Here is a 22,465-nt window from a genome sequence, read left to right on the forward strand (position 1 = left end):
TTGGAGTGTGCTCTGAGAAGCTTGCTCTGAAGGAAGCTGAAGGTGGGGGCTCTGAGACTGTTTCTCCATTTTGGTCACGTGAGTAATAGGGACTGATCTCCTTTCTTTGCCCCAGCTATCTAAGGGCTTGGGCCTTTTGGCCCAGCCTAAACAGAAGGGGTATTTAAGCCCTATTCCCTTCTCTCCCCTTTCTCTCTACCTCTATCTCTCTATCTCTAATTCCTTTCTTCCTCCTGTTTGTAATTAAAACTCCATAAAAGGTTGACGGCTGACTTGAGTTTTCATTTAGGAATTACATAGCTGAATTCCTTGGCGACCTTAAATTAATATATATCAGTCTTTTAAAAGTTATTTCCTTGTCACAACTTAGAAAGAGTCACAAAATGTAAAATCAATAATTTTGACTACATCAAATTAAAAAGCTTTTGTACAAACAAAACCAATGTAACTAAAATCAGAAGGGAAGCAACAAATTGGGAAACAATCTTCATAAAAACATCTGCCAAAGGTTTAATTACTCAAATTTACAAAGAGCTAAATCAATTGTACAAAAAAACAAGCCATTCTCCAATTGATAAATGGGCAAGGGACATGAACAAGCAGTTTTCAGATAAAGAAATCAAAACTATTAATAAGCACATGAAAAAGCGTTCTAAATCTCTTATAATCAGAAGGATGCAAATCAAAACAACTCTGAGGTATCACCTCACACCTAGGAGATTGGCTAACATGACAGCAGAGGAAAGTAGTGAATGCTGGAGGGGATGTGGCAAAGTTGGGACATTAATTCATTGCTGGTGGAGTTGTGAATTGATCCAACCATTCTGGAGCGCAATTTGGAACTATGCCCAAAGGGTGATAAAAGACTGCTCTATATAGCACTGCTGGGTTTGTACCCCAAAGAGATAATAAGGAAAAAGACCTGTACAAGAATATTCATAGCTGTGCTTTGTGGTGGCCAAAAATTGGAAAATGAGGGGATTCCCTTCAATTGGAGAATGGCTAAACAAATTGTGGTATATGTTGTTGATGGAATACTATTGTGCAAAAAGGAATAATAAAGTGGAGGAATTCCATGGAGACTGGAATGACCTCCAGGAAGTGATGCAGAGAGAGAGGAGCAGAACCAGGAGAACATTGTCCACAGAGACTGATACACTGTGGTATAATTGAAGGTAATGTACTTCTCCATTAGTGTCAATGCAATGTCCCTGAACAATCTGCAGGGATCTAGGAGGAAAAAACACTATCCATAAGCAGAGGAGAAACTGTGGGAGTAAAAACACCGAGGAAAAGCAACTGCTTGACTATAGGAGTTGAGGGGATATGACTGAGGAGAGACTCTAAATGAACACTCTAATGCAAATACCAACAACATGGAAATAGGTTCGAATCAAGAACACATGTGATACCCAGTGGAATCGTGCATCGGCTATGGGAGAGGTGGTGGGAAGGGGGGAGGAAAAGAAAAAGATCTTTGTCTCCAATGAATAATGTTTGGAAATGACCAAATAAAATAATGTTTAAAAAAATGTGAATCTTGATTTCATATTGCTTGTTTTACATGCATATATGTACACACACACGCGCGCACACACACACATATATATTTCCAAGTGGCATCTCAAAGCTGCCCTGTTTGTGCTCTATGTTCTCTTTTGGGCATTTAAAACCTCATGTTAATGGTCCTCTTTTTTCATCATGGTTGCGAACTCACTTCCTTTATGGCCCTTCTCCATTAAAAACTGAAGGGAAAAAAAATAAGGTGATTAAAGGGAATATTTATAAAAGAAAAAGAGAGAATTTTGCATTTGATCCTGGAGGTGATAAGAAGTCACTTTGAGAAGGGACTGGGGGGTGACATCGTCCTACCTGTGCTTTAGGAAAATTGCTTTAATGGCTGAATGGAGGAAGGGCTGGGATGGGAAAAGACTTGAGGCAGGCTGCCCCACCAGGAGACAAGGAGATAGTCCTGGTGTGAGGTGTCAGAGGACAGAAGGGAATCCAATGGAGAGATGTGGCAGAGGTGAAACATCCAGGCCTTGGCAATAGCTTGAAAATGGGGGATGACAAGAGTGAGGCGTCCGGGATGATTAAGAGGCTGGGAATCCTCTGCTTTTGGTGATTTATCCCTGGTAGTGTTTGGGAGGTTATCTTGGACTGATATTTGGTTTTATTGTCTCGTGGCCTCCTTTCCTATTGCCTATGGTTACGGTGGGTTTATTGATCTTTGATTTGTCTGTTACAAAGGTCAAGATTTTGCTGCAGTAATGGTGTGGGAACTTGGCCTTTTGTCTCTCATCCAGGCATTCATTTTCTAGGGAAAAACCCAAATTTAATAGCAAGACAATTTAATCATTCAGTTTTGAAACTTACCCCTTGAAACTCTCCTGTGGTTCTGACAGGAAATAATTCAATGCAATTATTCTCAAAAATAAATGTTTGGAGCTATGGAAAAATGTTGACAAAATATTATTATTTACAAATTTGGGGTCTGTCTTCTAGAAACTACCCTGATGTTCTGTCATAAGCTTACATGATATCTTTGCTTTGGATTCACAAGGTGACAGTCTTGGATATTTCTGCTATGCTTTCCTTATCAATTTGCTATCCCACTATAATAGAAAAGAGGAACATCCTGCCACATACATAGACCGTCTGTTAGAGATGGCAGAGTTGATCTTAGTTCTAGAAGCCGATACTGAAGAGACAGCTGGAGATGTACGTGGGCAATTCCTAAGGGGATGCACACCTAATTTGAAAACATTTTTCAAAAACTATTTCCCTAAGTATGACTCAGTTTCCCTGATTGAATTGAGACACACAGCCAGTTACCTATTTGAAAATAATTCAGATAAAACTAAACAAGTCCAAGATCTGAAAGATAAGTTAGAGGACTGAAAATGATTTGAAAGAAAAGGAAATTGATAAAATTAAAAATCTGAACACAATTAGGACTTACAAAACATCTAGTTCCCAAAAACCTAGTTACCAGGGAAGACCAGTGCTATAAGAGACTAGGGAATGTTTCTTTTGTCACAGGAAAGGTCACTTGATTATAAACTGCTTTTTGAAGAAGAAACATGAGAGTAATAACAGAGATAAACATAATGCACAAACTAGGTACAAGAAGTCTACTTGTTCACATTGCAAGTTAAAGTCCTCACAGCAAGCTCTGGACTTGAATGAAATCCAACTGGCCATAAAAACTGGAGCTAAGCCTAAATATTCTGATATGGTTAGAAAAGAGTTATGAAGCCAGGCCCATAAGTTATATATGTGACACTTGGAGATAGAAGACTTAGTGTGAATAAGGCTGCAGTTGAGAATAGTAGAAGAAAGCTGGGAAACAGTGTACAATTGGTGCAAGAAAGAGAATCTGTGAATGATAGCCATTGCAATAAAGCAAGAGAAAGGCAGAGACAGATTAAAAAATCAGAAACAGAAATTGATGAAATAACATCTCAAATTGTAAATGAGATGAAAGACTTTGAAATTAGTTGTACAGTAGCTAAATAGGAAAAGTCTGTAAAGGAAATCAGATCATTCCTGGGCAACTTTTTCCAGTGTATAGTGGATAATGGGATTGAATTATGCAAAAGGAAAAGAAAGAATAAGTCTCAAGAACTCAAGCAAAAGTTTGTGACAGAGACAGACACATAATTTCAATTCCCTAAATTGCTAAAGATGACAATGCTTTAAAAACATTCACAGATGAAGTCCCACCAAACTTAGTTAATTCTGTAAATAGCTTTATGGCCAAATTACCCTTTGTAAATACATCTAATTTGAATCCAGAAGCTGTGACTTTCCATCCAGCAATAAGTGTTATAGATAAGGAAAAAATAACTGAAAATGGAGCTGACATTACTTTTGAACACAATAATTATCATATTCAAAGTATCGGAGGTGACATTTCAGTTAAATTTGAATCTGGGGATGGAATGGCAGGCTTAGTAACAACCAAGGATTCAGTTGAATCCAACATTCTAAAGGGCAAAGGGGAATCTGGCCAAAGCGAAGGTTCATGTTCCACTGTAGTTGGAAATGGATCTAATAAGAAAGAATTAACTGAGTTACATATGCAACCGGCAGAGAATAGCAAAGACATGGACATTGAGTCAGTGGTTATGAATACCTTAGCTACAAAGCCAGAAACATATATATGTTGTAGTGGGGGACAACATGGAAACACACATCCTATTACTATAGAAGTACAAACCTTATTCCCAGAACAAATACTGAACTAGAGGGAAAGATTCCCATCTCTACACAGTCAAATGAGAATAGAGTTAAACATAAACCTCAGACTAGTGGTAGAGTAGGATCTATGATTATTAACAGTGTACAAGATCTACAAGAAGAATCTAACCCCATACCATCTAGTTTACCAATTCTAAATGACATTCTAAAGCTTAGCAGTGACAAACTACCTGAAACTGATTTGAGAAACACAGAAGCTGGTGACAAAGGCTTAGATCAAAATGCAAAGCCAGCATTACCAACATCGAACAAGAGTTTACATAGACATTGAGCAAAATCCAAAGAACATAGTGATTGGATTCAATGATTCTGATTCAGATACTAAATCAAAAGGAATACCAGAAGGTATGATAGTAATGGATGAGGATGATTTAGAACAAATGCCTTATCAGTTATAAGCTTTATGAAAAGGTAGACAAAGAAGGGGATGTGTGGGACATAAGTGAAAAGATAGAGTACCTGGAACCAGTGCAAACAAAATCTTACCAAGACAATGATGAGGAATTATTCTCTGGGCACAGAACAAGTTGCATACCATTAGAAGAAATTTATGCAGGCTTAGGGGTTGAAAATGAAGATGATTTTATAGATAAGTTGGATTACATGGCTTATGCAGATACAGATTTTGAAGAGGAAGGAGAATATCAAGAAACATATTAAAGAACTGGAGGAGAGATAGATACACAATTTCACTTCTACTCTCTAACTTCAAACACATGACAAGTACCATTCATGCTGTAACAGTGAAACCAAGATTATTTGTAGTTCTATAGAGCATCATACTACTCTAAAACCTTATGTGAATGAAGACTACTAGTCTTGGGACAGCATAGAAAATAGATTGTCTCCAGCACAGAAGAAAAAGTAATTCAACAGCAAGAACACTCTTAAACTTGTAGCAAAACTCCAACTTCATAACTAGGACAGACACAAACATCGTGATTGCTATGGAAGCATGGATTCACATTGGTTGAATTTGTTATCAAAGATTGTACCATCAAGTTGTAGTAGAGAATTGGAAAAAAAAAAAGGTTAGCCATATCTCTCAACCTTCAACCTAAAACAGTCTATACCAGGAGAAGGAAGAGAGAGAGAGGGTATACCATGAAGATGTTATTTCATATTTTCAGTGATACAGATGACATCTAGAATAAAAAAAAAAAGTCCTAGTCATGAAAAGCAACATGAATAGCCGAAGAAGAAATCAGAACAAAAGCCTTGTGAATGAAAGCCTACTGAAAGCATTTAAGAGTAATTGCCACTAGAATACAGAAGAGAGAGCCCTGCATATGTTGCAATAATGAAAGGATAGCACCCCTGAAGTAAATAGTCCAGTTTCAGTAAGAAATGCAGCCAACAACAGAAAAAAATGAGAAGCAGCCACAAAGAATCTATATAATTTTATACATAGCCTCTGCCTGTCACACTATAACAAAACAGAAACAATGTTGTTATAAACACATAATACTCTAAATTCTATCTCCAAGATAAAGATCTAAAATAAGCATTCAGTAAATCTTCCAGGGAAAGGTGAAACAACAAGATTTAGCAAACTTGAAAACTCTATTCTTAGCCATAATGCTCACACCCATCAATGTAAAAACACCGGTACAACCTTACCTGCAAGCACGAAGATGTACAACTGCAAAAGCTTACCCCCCCATGCATGAAGAAAACACATGTAATCTTACTTGCACACACATAAAACTGATAAATTCTGGCATTCACAAAGATTCCAACTTACTTCCATGCAAATGGAATTTTCACTCTTACCTGCATGCACATGTTAAAATCTCCCTTGCATACATTGTTCATGTGTTCCCGGTTCCTTCCTGATTGTTCCGGTGGATTCTGATTGGAAGAGCACGTCTTCAATCAAGACTGGACGCTTGCGACTGGCATGCGGACCAGACAAAGGACCAGAGAGGAAGAAAGAGTTTCTACAAGCAATATGAATGGACATGGAAGGACTATGGAACTTTGAATTTTGGAACTTTTGATCGTGAGGATATGTAAGGGTGCATCGTACATGTGAACATCACATATATATGCATGCACATCCTACATAGCAATGGAAGATATTTCATGGAATGGGTAAGTATTATAAAAATGGAGATTTGAACCCCAGACTTCAATCCCCAGAAGTCCTTGGCAGTTCCCAGAATTCCCTATAATCTCACTGGAGATACCTACCTGGGCTGAGAACAAAATGGGTATTTAAACTGACTGTACCGCCTACTTGCTCTCTCTCTGCTTCCACTTCTAAGCACAAGTGGCTCTCAAGATGTAGTAAGTGAATTGTGAATGGGCTAGTGCTCTAGGCACATGCCTTCTTATTTTGTATTTCTTTATCCTTGATTTCTAATAATCTTTAATAAATCTTTAAAAATATAATACTTTTAGTAGAGAAACTAATTTAATTGTTACAGTATACAACAAGCATAGTTGCATAACGAAAGACACATTGACAAAATTTTCTGTGGGAAATTCAAATAGCTAAAGATATTTCTTTTCTGCATGAATTTGCCCAGAAATTTAGAATGATGTACATATGTAAATCTGTACTAAGTATATCCTATGGACACATGTACTTGCTAATTGACTAACTTGCTAACTAATTTTTTGGAGTAATTTATTAATAGTCTAACCACTAACAATAGTAATAGCTTAGTGAGTTTAAGGCTTAAGAAAGTAGAGACATAGATGTTCTGAGAAAGTAGAGACATAGATGTTCTGAAGTATAGAAGTTAGATTGTACCATAATTGTAAGTTAGCATTTGTTAGTGATAGGAAATTTTACTTAGTGAATTTATAGACTTTAGGAAATAGGACATTTGCATATTATTTATGTTAGTGGACTTGTTGATGTGATTTGAAAATTGTTAATTGACTTGTTGTGATGTAAAAAACTATGTGCATGTAATTCCCTTACCTAAACCATTTTCCTGTAACCTATTCTTAGCCTAGCATCTAGATAGATAGAATAGCTGAGTTAGGATTTTGTTATTTGGAGGGGGTGGGGTGGTAAGAGAATATTTAAGATAGCACAGGGTTAGAAAAATAGGTAGATAGAATTATTATAAAGGAAAGTATTATTGAAAAATGCAAGTTGCATTTTTTGAGAATAAAAGGGGGGATTATGTAAGAGGCATGAAGAGAGAAGAGGACTTGCAAGCCTGGTCATGCAAGAAACAAGGCTGGGGACTTGTCTGTCAATCAAGGAGAAGGTTCCAAGTGGAATGTTCCTGGGAGGAGGCAGTTGAGCTGACTAGGGGGAGGAGCTGATTCTGTCTCTCTCTCTCTGGGGGTTACTGAACTGAGGAGACCTTGGCTTTGGGCTATCTGATCAAAGGAGGAACTGACTCTGTCTCTCTCTCTGGGAGTTGAGCTGGCCAGGGGGAGGATCTGCTTTCTCTCTCTCTCTCTCTCTGGAGGTTGACTGACCAAGAAGGAGGCAAGCCTGGCTGTAGGAGGAAGAAGCTGAGAATGATTATTTAGTTTCTGTCCCAGGCTGAAGGACCCTTGAGGGGGGCTTCTGGAGTTAAGCTGAGAGACATTGGTGGCTTTGTGAAGAAGAAAGATTTTAAACAGTTGTCCTCCATCTCTCTAATTGTCCCTCTGTCACAGTTGTTACTGGACTGATTTCCCAAACCCTCAAATTTTTACTATAGATTAGGAAAACTCTCATCCCTCTTTCCTCAGTTTCCCATCCTTTTGTTTCCCAATAAACCCCTTACCTGAGAAAGAAAAGAGTATCTTCCTAGCCCACTCAGGGGGGAGGGAGGAAGCCAAAGGCTTCAAGAAAGTGGGTGGTTAAGGGAGGGAGGGAGAAAGAGGGTAGGAGGAGGTTAGGAAAATATTGATCCATTCATTAGTCATCAGTAGAGATCAGTAGGCAAACCCCAGAGCATTCCCCTGTAGCAGCATCTCTCTCTCTCTCAGTATCTATCTCCATTGTAACTAAGACATCCTCAGGGTGTCCCCTACCAGCTGCTCTCTAGTCACAAGCCAGAGTATATACCAGTTACCATAACCAGTAATAGTTTAACACAGATTGCCCATTTATTACCCCACCCTCCACTGAGACTCTTCCAAAACTTTTCATTCCCCCCAAAGCTCCCAGCTCTTCTAGCTGAGAACCTTCTCATATTTTGCAAAGAAAGTTGAGGTCACTGGCTTTGAGGCCCCTCTTCTCTGTCTCCTGTCAGTTGGTGCCTTCTGTCACTCTTTTCTCTTTCACCCCTACCTCAAATGATGAAGTGATCTTAACTAAGGGCTTTTTCACCTCTCCCAATTTGGCTTTTGACTTTAACATTCCAGTGACACTGCTCTCTCCAGTGACCATGGATCCCTCTGAGGGCTCCTCCTCATGATCACCCAAATCTAACCATGGTGTCCCTCAAGGTTCTGTCCTGGGCCTTCTCTTCTCCCTCTTTACTCCTTCACTTGATGCACTCATCTGTTTCCATGGTCTTTATTACCATCTCTGCTGAGTCTCAAATCTACTTTTCCTGCCCCAAACTCAGCTAACTTTCCAGGATCATATCTTCAATTGCCTCATAGATACTTCAGACTAGAAGGCATCTTAGGCTCAATATAGCCAAAACAGAAATTGTGATCTTCCCCCCAAACTTCCTCTCCCATCCCATCACAATAGGGGGCAAAACCATCATCCCAGGACCTCAAGCTCACATCCTGGATTCCTCACAATCTCTCCCACCCCCTCAATCCAAACTGTAGCCAAGGTCTGTCTTTTCAGCATCTCTTGAATAGGTTCCCTTCTCTCCCGACCCTGCTATTCCCTGGTACAGGACCAACAGCTGCAGAGTCTGTCTTCTTCAAGTCTCTCCCATCCATTCTTCATTCAGCCATCCAAATGACTTTCCTGAAATACAGGCACTGATATCTCCCATATTCGCACTCCAGTGGCTCCCTGTCACCTCCAGGATTAAATACAAAATGCTCTGTTTGGCATTCAAAGCCCTTCATAATCTGGCCCCTTCCTACCTGTTTAGTCTTCTTGTACCCCACTTCCTGATCTGGACCAGAACTCTTTGAGCTAATGTCAGCTTTATGATTGCTCCTCGAACAAGCCCTTCCATCTCTTGATTTTGGACATTTTCTCCATCTGCCCTCTCAGTTAGAACATTCTCTCTTCACTAATCCAACTACTGACCTCCCTGGCATCCTCCAAGTCCCAACTAAAATCTCACCTTCTAAAGGAACCCCTCTTAACATCAGGGTCTTCCCTCTATTATTTCCTATTATCCTGTACATAGTAGCATGCTTTGAATATATTTGTTTGTCTCCCCTCTTAGACTGGTAACTCCTTGAAGGCAGAGTCTTATTCCTCTTTTTGTATCTCCAGGACTTAGCACAGTAAGCTTAAAAAATGTTTATCAACTGATTGAAAGAAACATTTATTTAAAACCCTTACCTTCTGATTTGGAGCCAATACCGTATGGGGGTTAAATGACTTGCCCAGGGTCACACAGCTATAAGTGTCTGAGACCATATTTGAAACCAGGACCTCCCAGCTCTAGGCCTGGCTCTCAATCCACGGAGCCACCCAGGTGCCCTTGAAATAAACATTTATTAAGCTCTTATATGGGGTTCACTTGCAGCAGGTACCATTTAGGGGTTTTCATTATTATCCCCAGGGGCCTAAAGTTATTCTGGATCTAGACAATCATCCCAGAGGGTAAAGTACTCTAAAATCAGGAAAGAATTCTTGGCTGTTCCAGAACATGGCTACCATCCTCCAGGAGGTCCCACCCAGGCCCTAGACTTTGAACACCTTTGATTTCGAGGGCCCAGAGGGCAAATTCAAGCTGTCTGTGAGCCCCAGGGAGAACGTGCTTGCTTTGGGGACAGGGAATGCAAAAAACGTCCTTGGCTGCTGTGAATGAGCAGCTCCCGGAGGAGACAAGGGTGCCAGTACTTTGCCAACACTGGTCTAGACCATTGGTTCTCCCTCTTACCACTCTATAAGATATAGGCTTTTCCACTTAGCATCCATTCCTATCATTTAGAGCTTGCCAGCAGATGTATCAGACCCAGCTTTGAGGAATTATGGAGGCCAACATACAGCAGGAGGACATTTCAGGGCAGACTCCAATGGCAAACCCTCAATCCTTACTCTTTGGCTGAATGGGAGTGATGCAATTCCTTTCACTTCTTTCTTTCCTCGGGGTTTAGGCATTGCTCCATCCATCCTAATGAGCATCTCCTGCTAATCCTCTTGGATATATCCTCTCCCAACTATCTTTCCAACTCCCACCAGGCTCCCTGGTGACTAACAACAGACTATGTCACTAGTTTGAAGATGCCAATATTCTTCAAGAAGACATCACAAACAGTCGAAAAGGGGAAGATTAAAGCTAGTAATCTCTATTGGCATTTATGTAGTTCTGCAAAAAACTAGCTAATACCTCTTTGTAACTGGAAGAATCAATTCTATTTCCTTTTCCTTTTTCATCATCCATTCTTAAAAAACTCTACAAACTTTGATATATTCAGAAATCTCTATTAAATACTAATTTAACCTAAATTCTTTTCAAAATTTAAAAGTATTATTCAAATATTAAGTGCCTTTTAGGCACAATGTATTAGTGAAGATGCAAACACGGGAAGGAAAAGCCTCATAACTAATTTCTTTACCTTAAATAAGCTAGCAATAAGAGAATAAGACAAGCGTATTATACATCCACGCTTAATACACAATTGTAAGGACACAGATGATGTCCAAAGAGGTAAGATTTGGAAAACTAAATTTAGGAGACATTTTAGAGACCAAACAGGCCAAATCCCTATTTTACAGAAGGGGAAAGTGAAGCTCAGACATGGCCAATTATGCAGTTGGTTAGTAGGGAAACCTAGTCTCAAATTCATGCCCGTTTTCTCAATTTGGTGCTTTTCCCAGCATACCACATTTCCACTAAAAACATGGCTGAGTTTCTCAGGCATGACTTTTGTCATTACTGTAAAACCTCCCTCTAAACAAGATTAAACATCTCTTACAGTTTCATGGTTGCCAGACATCATCTGGTCATTAAAAAAATCTATTCCTTTTGTGTGAATCAGCAGAATGGAGAACCGTTTCTTCTGATCCCCTCACGATTTAGAAGTTGTCAAGATGAAAAGGTGGGCTCACATTGTTATGCTCGGCAAGCACCATCTTAACAAGTTCCAGTGTTACAACAGTCTTTGACTTACCCAGCTCAAGTTTCTGCCAGAACCTTCTTGAATCAAAGGCTGATTCTTTGCCACCATATTCTTTGGAGATTTCTTTGTACACAAACTAGTTATTTACCTTATCATATAAGATACTGCATGTGACAGTATTTTGCAAACTACAGAAAAGGTTATTTACTACCTTTCTATAGAGCATGGCTAAATATCTGGGTTTCTTGCAAGTAATCCTCATTTGCAAATTAAAATACTTTATCTTAGTAATTATCAAGAATTACAACTGGTTTTTAATTTCAAAGTAAGGGGTGGGAGAAAAGGGTGCTTTCCTAACTTCAAGAGCCAGATTTTAGATTATGTCTTTTGTCATTGAGTTTGAACTACATGATCTTCTTTCAACTGTCATTCTTTCAACTTTCACTAAACATTTTTCAAAGAATTCCCATATTCTAGGTTTTGTGTGTAGCTTGAAAAAATGGTTTCCATCTGGCACTTGTGATTACACCATAGATGGTCCATGGGGCCAGAGCGGCATTCTTCCAAACTATTGGCAAGACAAAGTAGATCTGTGAACATTACAGGATGACCATTTGTCAAACTCCAGAAAGTCCTTGAATATTGAAATAAAATGAACCAGGTTGGGATCCTTTAGGGTTTCCTGGTGTCAATTATGGTTGATAAGCACAACTGATGACATCTCTGAAATCTGAGTTCAGTCCTTTGCTACATCAAGTGCATCTTTACAAAGGAAGTGCTAAGTCTGAAGCAAATGTCATGTTTTACCACTGTGAAAATGGGATTGACTCTCCCCTTGCCTATTTTTTTATTAATCAACCAAAGCTTGAACACATCTACTTGGCACTAGGTGGGGGAGTTTGCAAGTCAGAGAGTTCCACCCTTTCAACTCAACCAATCAGAAACTTGTGAATACTTTGATAAGAGTTTACACCCTCTACAAACACTGACTCACTGGGCAGTGCTAAGCAAATTAAGACTGCAATTGGTGTCATAAAGTGGAGGAAGTGACAGGAAGTGATGAATAAAAGGGACTATAAAAGATGATGAACTTCCTGTCCAAGAGGTCTTCATCCTGAATCTTGGGATTGGAGGAGCTTGGACTAGGACTGTGGCTCTTGGACTGCTTCTGGTAAGACTGCTCCTGGACCTTCTCCCTTTGGAGCTTCTCCTGGTGAGCGAAAAGTTGACCTTCCTTTCCTGGCTTCTGGAGAGATTAGTTCTGGAGAGGCCTCCCCTTCTTGGAGGAGGCCATGTGGGTTGAAGCCTTGTTTAATTCACCACCAAGTCCTTTGGCTGAGGGTTAATGAGCCCTGTGTGGATTGAGCTGGGAAGCAGAGCAACATTTAGGGTGATAAGCTAGACTTCTTACTTTACCCTCTTTCACATTTCTCTTTCACTTGTTCCACCTCTTTGTAAATAAAGGTACTGAAAGTCATTTTGACTTGGGCTGTATTAATTTTAAAATTGGCGACCACAGTATTATCTTAAAATTCTCATACATTTAGTCTAACCCTTAATTTAATTCCTTATACCACCATTCCATTTAGGACAGTGCAGTTTAAAGTCTGTTTGGTAGATAATGGCACTGAAAGGAAGAGATTAAGTGAGAACACATCTGTCTCATCAACAAGGCATCAATTCCCTTTATTTTTAAAATTTTATGTACACATCTGAATGATCTGTATAATGTACATTCAATATAGAAAGCTTTCTATGCGGGGTAACAGAGGGAACATTTCACAATCCCACCAGGCTCTTATATAACGTGTCGACAACGTCAGGGCTGGTTTTTGTTTTGTCTTTTCTTTTTTTTTTTTGCATAAGCTCATCCTTGTTCATTAATTTGGTAAAGCCAGGTACACAACAAACACGTTTACTGTGAGCTCTTGGGAACATAACGTTAATGATCAAGGACATCAGTGAACTGGTACAGAGACAGAACCTAATAATGCTGGATGAAGAGAAGAATATCACATCAGACTTGGTGCAGAAGGAAAGACCCTTTTATGGGAACAAGTGATTTAGCCCAATTCCTGTAGACTGCAGTTCAATACCACAGCTACTAATTAAAAAAAATATATATAAAAACTTGGGAAAAAGGTTTGTCTTTTTGATTCACAGTCTTGTAAACAGATACGAAGGAACAAAATGTGCTTTTGTACAGCAAGAAAAAAAATATTCTTGTGTACCCATTTAGGTTGATCCACAGAGTGCTTTCTTATGTTACAGCGTGATACAATTAGAATCACTGACTTTTCTCCTAAATAAAAATATATTTATAGAAAAAGGGATAACACTGTCATGAAAGAAGCAGAAAGGCAGTTAGGAGTTTGCTTCAATGTATCAGATGGAGGAATGTGGTTCTCATCACTGGCCTTTCTGCATTTTTTGTAATTCATGAATAGTTTGAGTCTCTTAGCCAATATCGCCCACTTCATGGTCTACTGGAGGTGGCATACTAGATAGTACTGTTGGTGATGCCCCTGCAGTAAGGTAGCCAGCAACTCCAGGTCCTAGTTAAAAGAAAAAGAAAATGTCAATTTTCTAAACACTGTATTAGCCAATGGAAACATTCTTTACAAGACAGTTTGCAAATGTTATGAACTCAGTTAAGTGTTCTATCATGTAAAACCTAAAGGTTTATTGGAATTCAGAATAATTTGATTATTTAGCTTTTAAAAAATGACTCCTAAGTCTTTGATAATGCCTACCCATAATAAGCCATTATTGCTAAAGAACAAATATTGCAAAATTAAAAAGTTCACTATCCCCAGTGTGTGTTGGTTAGGGGATAGAAACAAGACAGGAAAGAAATAACTCTGAACCTGCCCCTATCCCTTTTTCTGGAAGCTGAGCTTCTGAAAATACTGGGTAGGGAAAGAGGAAAAAAATGTCAAATGGAAACAATGAGGGCATATAGTAACCAGTTTCCTAATAAAGATATTTTTATAATCAACATTGAATCAGTGGAAGGGTATTATACAAACTGCAAATGAATAATGCCCTAAGTAGGGCTAATAATTAAAATGGGGATAGAAGACAGTTCTCCTTTGAAAATTAGGATTCTATAGACATAAAAGCCCTAAGTGAAGGGAAAAACCATCAGAATTACCATTGAGCATCCTCAGGCACATATGCAATCATGCCATAAGCCAGGTACAAATTCCCGTCAGGATGTGTGTGTGTGTGGGGGGGGGGGGCAGACCAATGGACAGCTGGGAAAATTTCTACAGAGTTTAGAAGTTCCACTGGAAAGGTCAGGGCTTGGTATAGATTCCTTGACCTCTAAGCCATCTGGTGTGACAGTATTCATTGGTCCTGAATACAGAAGTATGTTGAAGCAAACACTTCTCAAAGTTTCTTTTTTTCTGAAACACAAAATGGTTTCATTCTCCCTTATTCTAGCTGTGTATTCTTTTACACACTCAAAACCAGCATAGTAAAATACACTGTAATGCTGTCTGTGAGAAGTGCTCTGGTGATTATTAAGCAGTACTTCGAGATCAAACTATAGGACACAAAGGCAAAGAGCTGAGGAGCATTTGAAGGGTCGGGGCCAGAAATGCAGTGGAAGCGACATGCACTTAGCAAAATGGTATCTACCTGCTTCAGAGAGCTACACAGAGGTTAGCAAGCTGCCTGGCAGAGCAGATCTAAAGCCCACTTCTGAGATGAAGGGGACTGCTGCCAGTGAGAAGGGAAGGAGAGACACCTGAAGGGAAAAGAGAGATATAAGAAGCAAGGGCAGTGCAGACAGCAGGGCAGTTTGATGAAGGCTGAGGATCAAGGCAGGACAAGGCAGGGCTGTAATGAGGACTGCTGGCTTCTTGTTTGGTGTGTGCTTCTACAGAGAACGAGCACTGCGGCCCAGGTGGACACTGCCCCCTCCCCCCCAACTGTTCCCATCTGTGTGCTGCCACAGAGGGAGGAGCCTGGGCCCAGAATACTTGGGGAAGAGAAGTGAGCAGGAGCCAATAATTTATCACTATTGCAGGCTTGTGAAGAAGCTGAAATTCATTTTTAAAAGGCAACTAGGAGGCACAATAAATAGCTGTAAAAAATGGGGTGTACACTGACTTTCCTGGCCTTGTCCTCTGCCTTCCACAGACTGCTCACAGAAACCACTAACAAGTCAATGAATCATCTCTGACAATGGAATCTCAAGGCAAAGACACTACATTTTAAAGCAATTTACTGCAGCCAGACCGGTAATCATCCTCAAATGACAGGTAGACTACTTAAGAATTTAAGATTTCAGCATGTAAAATGTTAGCACTATCTCGGAGGCTATCACTGGAAGAGATGTCACCACCCCCAAATCCACAGTCATGCCCCTATATGTTCAGAAAACGGCATACTGCTAAGTTTCATACTACCAGGCCACTATGCTGGGACTTGAACATCATTCGGGGACTTTAATAAACTAGGCATTAACTCCAAACATCTGAAACCCAGAAGAGATCTCTAAAAGTTCATCTTGTGATGGGAAGTTCTAGTCTGCTGTTCTTTTTGTACTCAAGCTACTTCAAAATAAAACTGCTGATGAGCATTTATTAAATATCGGAGACTCCTGAAGATATAAATACAAAGTGAGGATGATACACATTCATAGGGACACAGCTGGGGATATCAAGGTTCCAACCCTACCTTGAAGACTTAGGAGTTGTTATTCAAGCAAGTCACTTACCCCTCTGGAAAGCTCAGACTCTAAAGCCTTTACTACAGAAGGGTGACAATATCCACACTGCCTGTTTCACAAGGTTTTTGGAGGAAAGAGCTTTGTCAAGGTCAAAAGGCTCCACAAATGGAAGCTGAAATGACAGCTAAGGGATATGTATAGGTTATGCTGAAGAGTCTGGCACATCCTAATGCCTTAAAAAAATATATCTTGTGCTTAATTTTTTAAATTGTTAATTTAAGTAAAATATTGTTAATTTAAAATATTAAGTTTAAATTTCCTTGATGAATAAAAATGTTATTTTATAATTGAGGTTTCAACATGTTCACATCTTAAAATTCTCTAGATGCAATTGAGGTTTTACTACATATTCATCTTATGAAAAATAAAAATCCGTATCTGCTTGCGCAAATGAAATGTGCTGGGCATGTCTATGGAAAGAGCACAGGCTGTCAGAACCCAGGACTGAAAACCACATAAAAGGTCAATGTAGGTTCACTGTCACAGAGGATCTTGCTAGGGAAAAAGTAAAAGTCCTGCCTGGAGCTCACTTGGAAAAATACTGTTATCAGAGGCAAGCACAGGAAGTACTTTGGGAAAGCAAGCTATGGATGCCATTTAGTTATCACTGACACCATTCAAGCAAAGCAACCACAGGGAAGGAAATGGCTTGGAGAAAGGTCAATCCTTTCATTGCTACAAGTTCTTTAACTATTCTTTTTTCTCAACTCTTCCCTTCTGTTTTAGAATCAATACTAAGTGCCAACACTAATAGAAACCAGTGCTAATTGATACCAAGTATTGATTCTAAGCTTCCTCAGGGTCACACAGCTAAGAAGTGTCTGAGGCCACATTTGAGCCCAGGACTTCCTACCTAAGGTCCTGACTCCCAATCCACTGAGCCATCCAGCTTCCCTCGTAACCTATCCTCACGCCTGTCATTAATGGTCAATGACTATGAACTTGATGCTGCACATGACACTTCACTCAGTACTTCTAAGATCTGTCCCTTGGGATGTGCACAATTCTACTCTCTTCTGAAGTCTCCCCGCAGTTCAGTCTCCTCTCCTATTGCTCTTTTGCTCTTATCTTTCAATGCTTAGGTGCTTGGAAACATTTGTTATACAACTTTGAATAGGACACCAATGAGTTCTTATTAAACATCCACTACTCTGTGCAGGGCACCCTGTGATCTTCAGAGGCTACAAACACAACCTTGTTCTCAAAGGGCTCACATTCACCTCACATATCCACAATATGAAAGTGCTTTGGAAATCTAAGGCATTCACATCCCAGGACAAAAAAAAGGCTGCTGTATCATGAAACAGATTTAAGTATTTTTTGGCTATTTTCCAACAGGAATTGTGGGCAGAGTAAAGCTGATTTCTTGGGGGTGAAGGGGAAAGTTGGAAGGAATGGCCAAACAGTTACTTCTTGTTAATCTTGTTATAATTCTCTACAATGCCTGTTTCTGAACAGGTGCTTTCTCCAGCCTTACCCACATGGTCTAAAAAGGAGAAGGTGGAAGGGTGCTAGCCTTTTTCTAACTGTTTCCTGACACCAAGAAGTAGCAGGTGCCCACCCTTCCATATTCTTCTCCCATCACCAATAAAATTCCTCAAAATACTTCCCCAAAGAAGCCACTTAGAAACTTCCAGGAGACAAGAAAAAAGGCCAGGGAGATCCCACAATTCATTCTCTTATTATAGTTCTCTTCCCTTTTGGGAACAAACTTCCCTATGTTCAAGTCTAATCCTACCTCAACTCACTTCTCATATGCTCCCCAACACATGTTGACATGTAAGTCAACAAAATGCCTTTTCTCTGTCATCAGCATCTTCCAGGAGGGTAAAGACTGTTTTGGTTTGTCTTCAGAATCTAGCAGTGTATCCACTTCACAGAGAGAATTATTTCATTCTTGAAATGAATTTAATCATAAACACTACTTTCTTCTTTGACTTAATCCCTCTTAGCACTTTCAGCTGCAACAAACTCCATTTCAATCTAAGGTTCTAAATTTCAAGTTAACAAAATCTCATGTCAACAAGCATTTCTGTTCAGGGGCTTTTATGTTTCATTTTAAGTATTGTCCACTCTGCTGCCAAACCCATGGCAGATGGTATAGTGATGGGAAAATTGAACATCCAAGTAGAAAACAATGAACAAGCCAAAAATAGAGGCCATGTAACCTAACCTAAAGGATCAGGTTACTTCACCGGTGTGAAGTACCTTCAAAGAGGGTAGACTTGCTGTCCAGTTTATCTTTCAAAGTTTAAACTTCTGTCTCATGGAAAGAACATGCCTGACAAGACCTCATTCCTGAGTGATGGAGCTGAGTGTCCAGTCCATAGCCTCATAATCCAGCAATCTGGTGAGCTACCTACTGACAGTCCTACAAGGCTGTACTGGGTGGAGCTTTGTCTTGACATGGGTCACTTAGACATAGGGACACCCCTATATTTGTTTTGATTACTACCAATAAAAATGTTCAGTTGTATATTGATTTCAAGGATGGGATACAAAATAATGAAGTATGGAGAAGAGAGAAACCCTGATCAGAACCAACCAACAGTGGTATGAGAAAGCAACAGGTAGGTTAACCTCAGGGGCTAAGGAAAAAAGGGCAATGGGACACCAATTGAGGACCAACTCTTGGCTTATACCAGTGGGTTGTCTCAGACTCCTAACTTTAGCTTTGACTACCCCAATGTTCTGTCCCTTAGGATTCTGCCTAGCATGTAGACCATCTGTGAAAGAACAAAGGAACTGCCATCAGTGGTGTAGCATGTGCATATTGGGGGTGGTCTCCTTTCCTAGTGTCTACCAAGTATGGATAGAGTCATTAGGAAGTCCTTAAGTCCTCTACAGCCAAGAAAAAACATTGTCAGTATGCTAAAGTAGCATTCTGTATTCTCCCAAAGAAGTGTTATTGTTATATAAGGTCTTTCAATTCGGTAGTACATAGAGAGTTGAAGCAGATCTCCCCACCTCTGCTACCATCTCAAAAATCTTGTTTAGAAAATATGATTACTATTGAGCTGCAGATAGATGTTTAAACTGATTTGGTAGCTTTAAATCTATACATTCTAAGAACTTCTGTCCTTAGAAGACCAGAAAGGATACTCAAATGAAGTGAGTATAGAGGCGTGCCTCTGTCTACCAGACAAGTTCATTAGGGCAGGGCCCACACATTTAATGTTTCTATTTCTGAACCTCTTGGTTCCCAATACACAACAGATACTTAACATATCTGTTAAAGAGAATTATAGGCTGACAATCAAAGCACTCTACTCTTAAAGAATCCCAAATATATTAACATTCACACTTTGCCTTACAAAATAAAAATGTATTAAAGAGTGTTAATGGTGGAGGGAAAAAGTAGCAAGTTCAACAAAAGGAAAAATTGCACTCATGAAACATTTTTCTAAAGTGCTTATTTCCTCAGTCTCTTTGCTACAGTCACTAAATCTGTATTACTGGAAGATAGACAATAGCTAAAACTTAATTGGGAAATACCATGGTAAAAACCAATAGTACATGCAACACTACATTGTCAGACTCTTCTTAAGGACTGGCTAATTCAGCTCGGCCAATTTTTGCATTTGAATGCCCCATGTAGATTTATTTCCACATAATGCAAGAAATAAGATGTGGTTTCAATATTCATTTCCATATGAGTAGAGAGAATCAGAGCAACAGTAATAATATGCATATCTTTGCATACCACATTTATGCAATGGAAGGAAGAGCCCATTCTTAAATAAATTCCCTTGAAAACTCAGCAAATTCTTAATACAAATTATGATCTTCAAACGCCACAAAATAGGGTATCAGCAAGTGACTATAGTAACATGATCTTAGAACAGACATTTCTAATAACTCTTTAATCTGTCCTCTAATGTGATTCTCATTCTGGGTATCTAGGTTTTCCATTGAATAGGAGCCTAAATCACAAAGCTTTGAAAAGCACCAACCAGTCCCTGGAAATTTAAAGTTACTATTTGTTTTTCTCATATCAAGAGATCTAGATACTGTGTCCATGTTCTTAATAACAGAGACCTTCATGTTTTTGATGTATCTATTGTTTCTTTGTGCCATTTTTTTCTAAGAAGTTCAGGGGGAAAAAACCTGATATTCTTACTTGAAACATGGTGTGTAAAAGTGCTACTTTATACATAAATAGTCCCAAACTGACCAGAGTATATATATTCTACTAAACATGCTATTTTCCCTTGTGTATTTTCACAATGTAATGTGCTGACAAAAACAATGACGAATTCTCAGCCTTAGTGGTTACATGAAAGCATCCTTGCCTACAATAAGGGGAGTTGCTGGGCAGTATAGGACTGACCCAAAACACGATTTTATAAATATTTTTGAGACCTAATTCAAGTGATGAAGCATGGGGTTTGTTGTTTTTGCTTGTTTGTTTACTATAAAGTCCAAAACTGCTGACCTGTGAGGTATCCAGCTGTTTGTGTCTCAGAAATGAACAAATCATGTTTCTGATCTTTGAAGGCGCTCCAAATGGAAGAACGAGACAGGATTTCATTTACCTACAGAAACGTAAAGGGCATTTATCACTTTATTTTGATTAAAACTGTCCCAGGGTAAGTTCTAATTAGTCCATTTTAAATCCATATAATTTTAATGGAGAAAAGCTATGAAATCATAGTGTATTAAAAACTATGAGGAATCACTGACTATAACAATCTCCAATAACTGAACCTTCTTTAAACCAGTATATAAAGTTACAGGACAAGAAAAATGCAAACAAAAACTGAAACGTGCCCTTACTGTGTGATAGTCAAACTACATAGTATATTGTAATTAAGTAGCAGCTACAAATTCTAATTTTTCTATTGCCATTCTGGCTAGAGAACAAGGCTTTAAAGTCAGGCAGAGCTGGGCCCAAATTCCACTTCTGCCCTAAATGGGCTGTGAATTCCTGGACAAGTAACCTTAATGTCTCTACGTCCAAGAGACTTTTCTAAGGAGAGCCTACTGAACCTTCCTGGCAGAATGAGGGAATTTCCTTATCCAGAGATCTCTACCCAGATTTATCTAGAGATGACAACACTAATGGTCTTCCACCAAGATCTGTGAACTTGGCCTGACCTGTCAGCTAGTTAGTTAGGAAAGAAGTGTATTACTATTTATTCATATTCTCTTCTCTAGCCCCACTTGTGACAATTCACTTGAGTCTCTAGTTACAAAAAAGAGAAAAATTCCAAAGCTATCTGTCCTGAGCCTCCAAACCAGGGCCACAGTCTCCTTGGAGCCAGGCACCCACACACTTACCTGTTCTCCATACTGCAGGCTTCGGGTCATCGATTTTAGGGCCTTAACAATTTGAGCCTTCGTGGCTGCTGGGCTTTCCAAATTTTCAAGGCCAGTGCCCTCTAGCAACTTTAAGAGATACTGAACCAAATCTGCTTTCAGGGCCTGTGGGTATCAGAAATATGTACTTTTAAAAAAGATTCTAGCTAAAGTTAAACCATGAAATCAGAGGATTTTCATTTGGTTCTAAGAGCTGAGGAAATGGCAACCAACAGCTAGGCTATTACAGAACAACTAAGTCACCTAAATAGACACTAAAATTCTCCTCGATGTGTGTGTGTGAGAGAGAGAGAGAGAGAGAGAGAGAGAGAGAGAGAGAGAGAGAGAGAGAGAGAGAGAGAGAGAGAGAGAGCGAGCGAGAGAGATATGAGCGAGAGAAAGAGAGACAGAGACAGACAGACAGAGAGAGAAGGAGGGAGGGGAAAGAGAAAGAAAGAAAACAAAAACCCTGATTTTTAAAAGATGGGTACAGCTAGGTGGCTCAGTGGATAAGGAGTCAGGTATTAAGACAAGAGGTCCTGGGTTCAAATCTGACCTCAGATGTATCCTAGCTATGTCACTTAACCCCAATTGCCTGGGGCAACAAGATAGTTATATAGAGAAGTAGTGCAAATCTCCATAGATGAAAAGAGTTCCACTTAAGAACTAAGGCAATTAAAAGCATTAAGTACGTTATTTGATAAAATTCAAAATATAAATTACTTGGAGATGGGGCTGTTTTGACAGCATCTGCTGGGAAATCTATAAAGCAATTTGGCAGAAATCAGACACAGACCAACATCTTACACCACAAGCTGCAATGAACTTGAAATGAGTATGTAACCCAAATATAAATTAATAAAAATTATATGAGAATTCAATTAAAATAAAAATTAAACAACTTTGTTTTTACAAGATTAAAAAGTTTTTGCATGATGGGGGCAGGTTGGTCCAAGCTCTGTCTCAGATACATCAGGTTAAATCAAAGACCCAGTCTAG

At 39.3% G+C, this 22,465-nt stretch overlaps 1 protein-coding gene across 8 annotated transcripts in view; it reads right to left on the reverse strand.

Moving 5' to 3' along the window:
* Positions 1 to 13,087: 13,087 nt before the first annotated feature.
* Positions 13,088 to 22,465, reverse strand: part of DNAJC13 (DnaJ heat shock protein family (Hsp40) member C13) — a 117,354-nt gene continuing 107,976 nt past the window's right edge. For 7 of the 8 annotated variants that reach the window (XM_016426431.2, XM_056800240.1, XM_056800236.1 and 4 more), the window contains 3 exons: positions 21,449 to 21,592; positions 20,604 to 20,703; positions 13,088 to 13,982 (listed from right to left, as the gene is read on the reverse strand). In XM_016426431.2, coding sequence (XP_016281917.1) covers positions 13,885 to 13,982; positions 20,604 to 20,703; positions 21,449 to 21,592 — 342 coding nt within the window. In that variant the 3' untranslated portion in view covers positions 13,088 to 13,884. Of the gene's footprint in view, positions 13,983 to 15,072; positions 15,182 to 20,603; positions 20,704 to 21,448; positions 21,593 to 22,465 lie in introns of all 8 variants that reach the window. The other variant, XR_001625255.2, reaches the window with a different exon arrangement.

The sequence above is a fragment of the Monodelphis domestica genome, chromosome 5 (genome assembly GCF_027887165.1).
Source record: "Monodelphis domestica isolate mMonDom1 chromosome 5, mMonDom1.pri, whole genome shotgun sequence".
Classification (NCBI taxonomy): Eukaryota; Metazoa; Chordata; class Mammalia; order Didelphimorphia; family Didelphidae; genus Monodelphis; species Monodelphis domestica.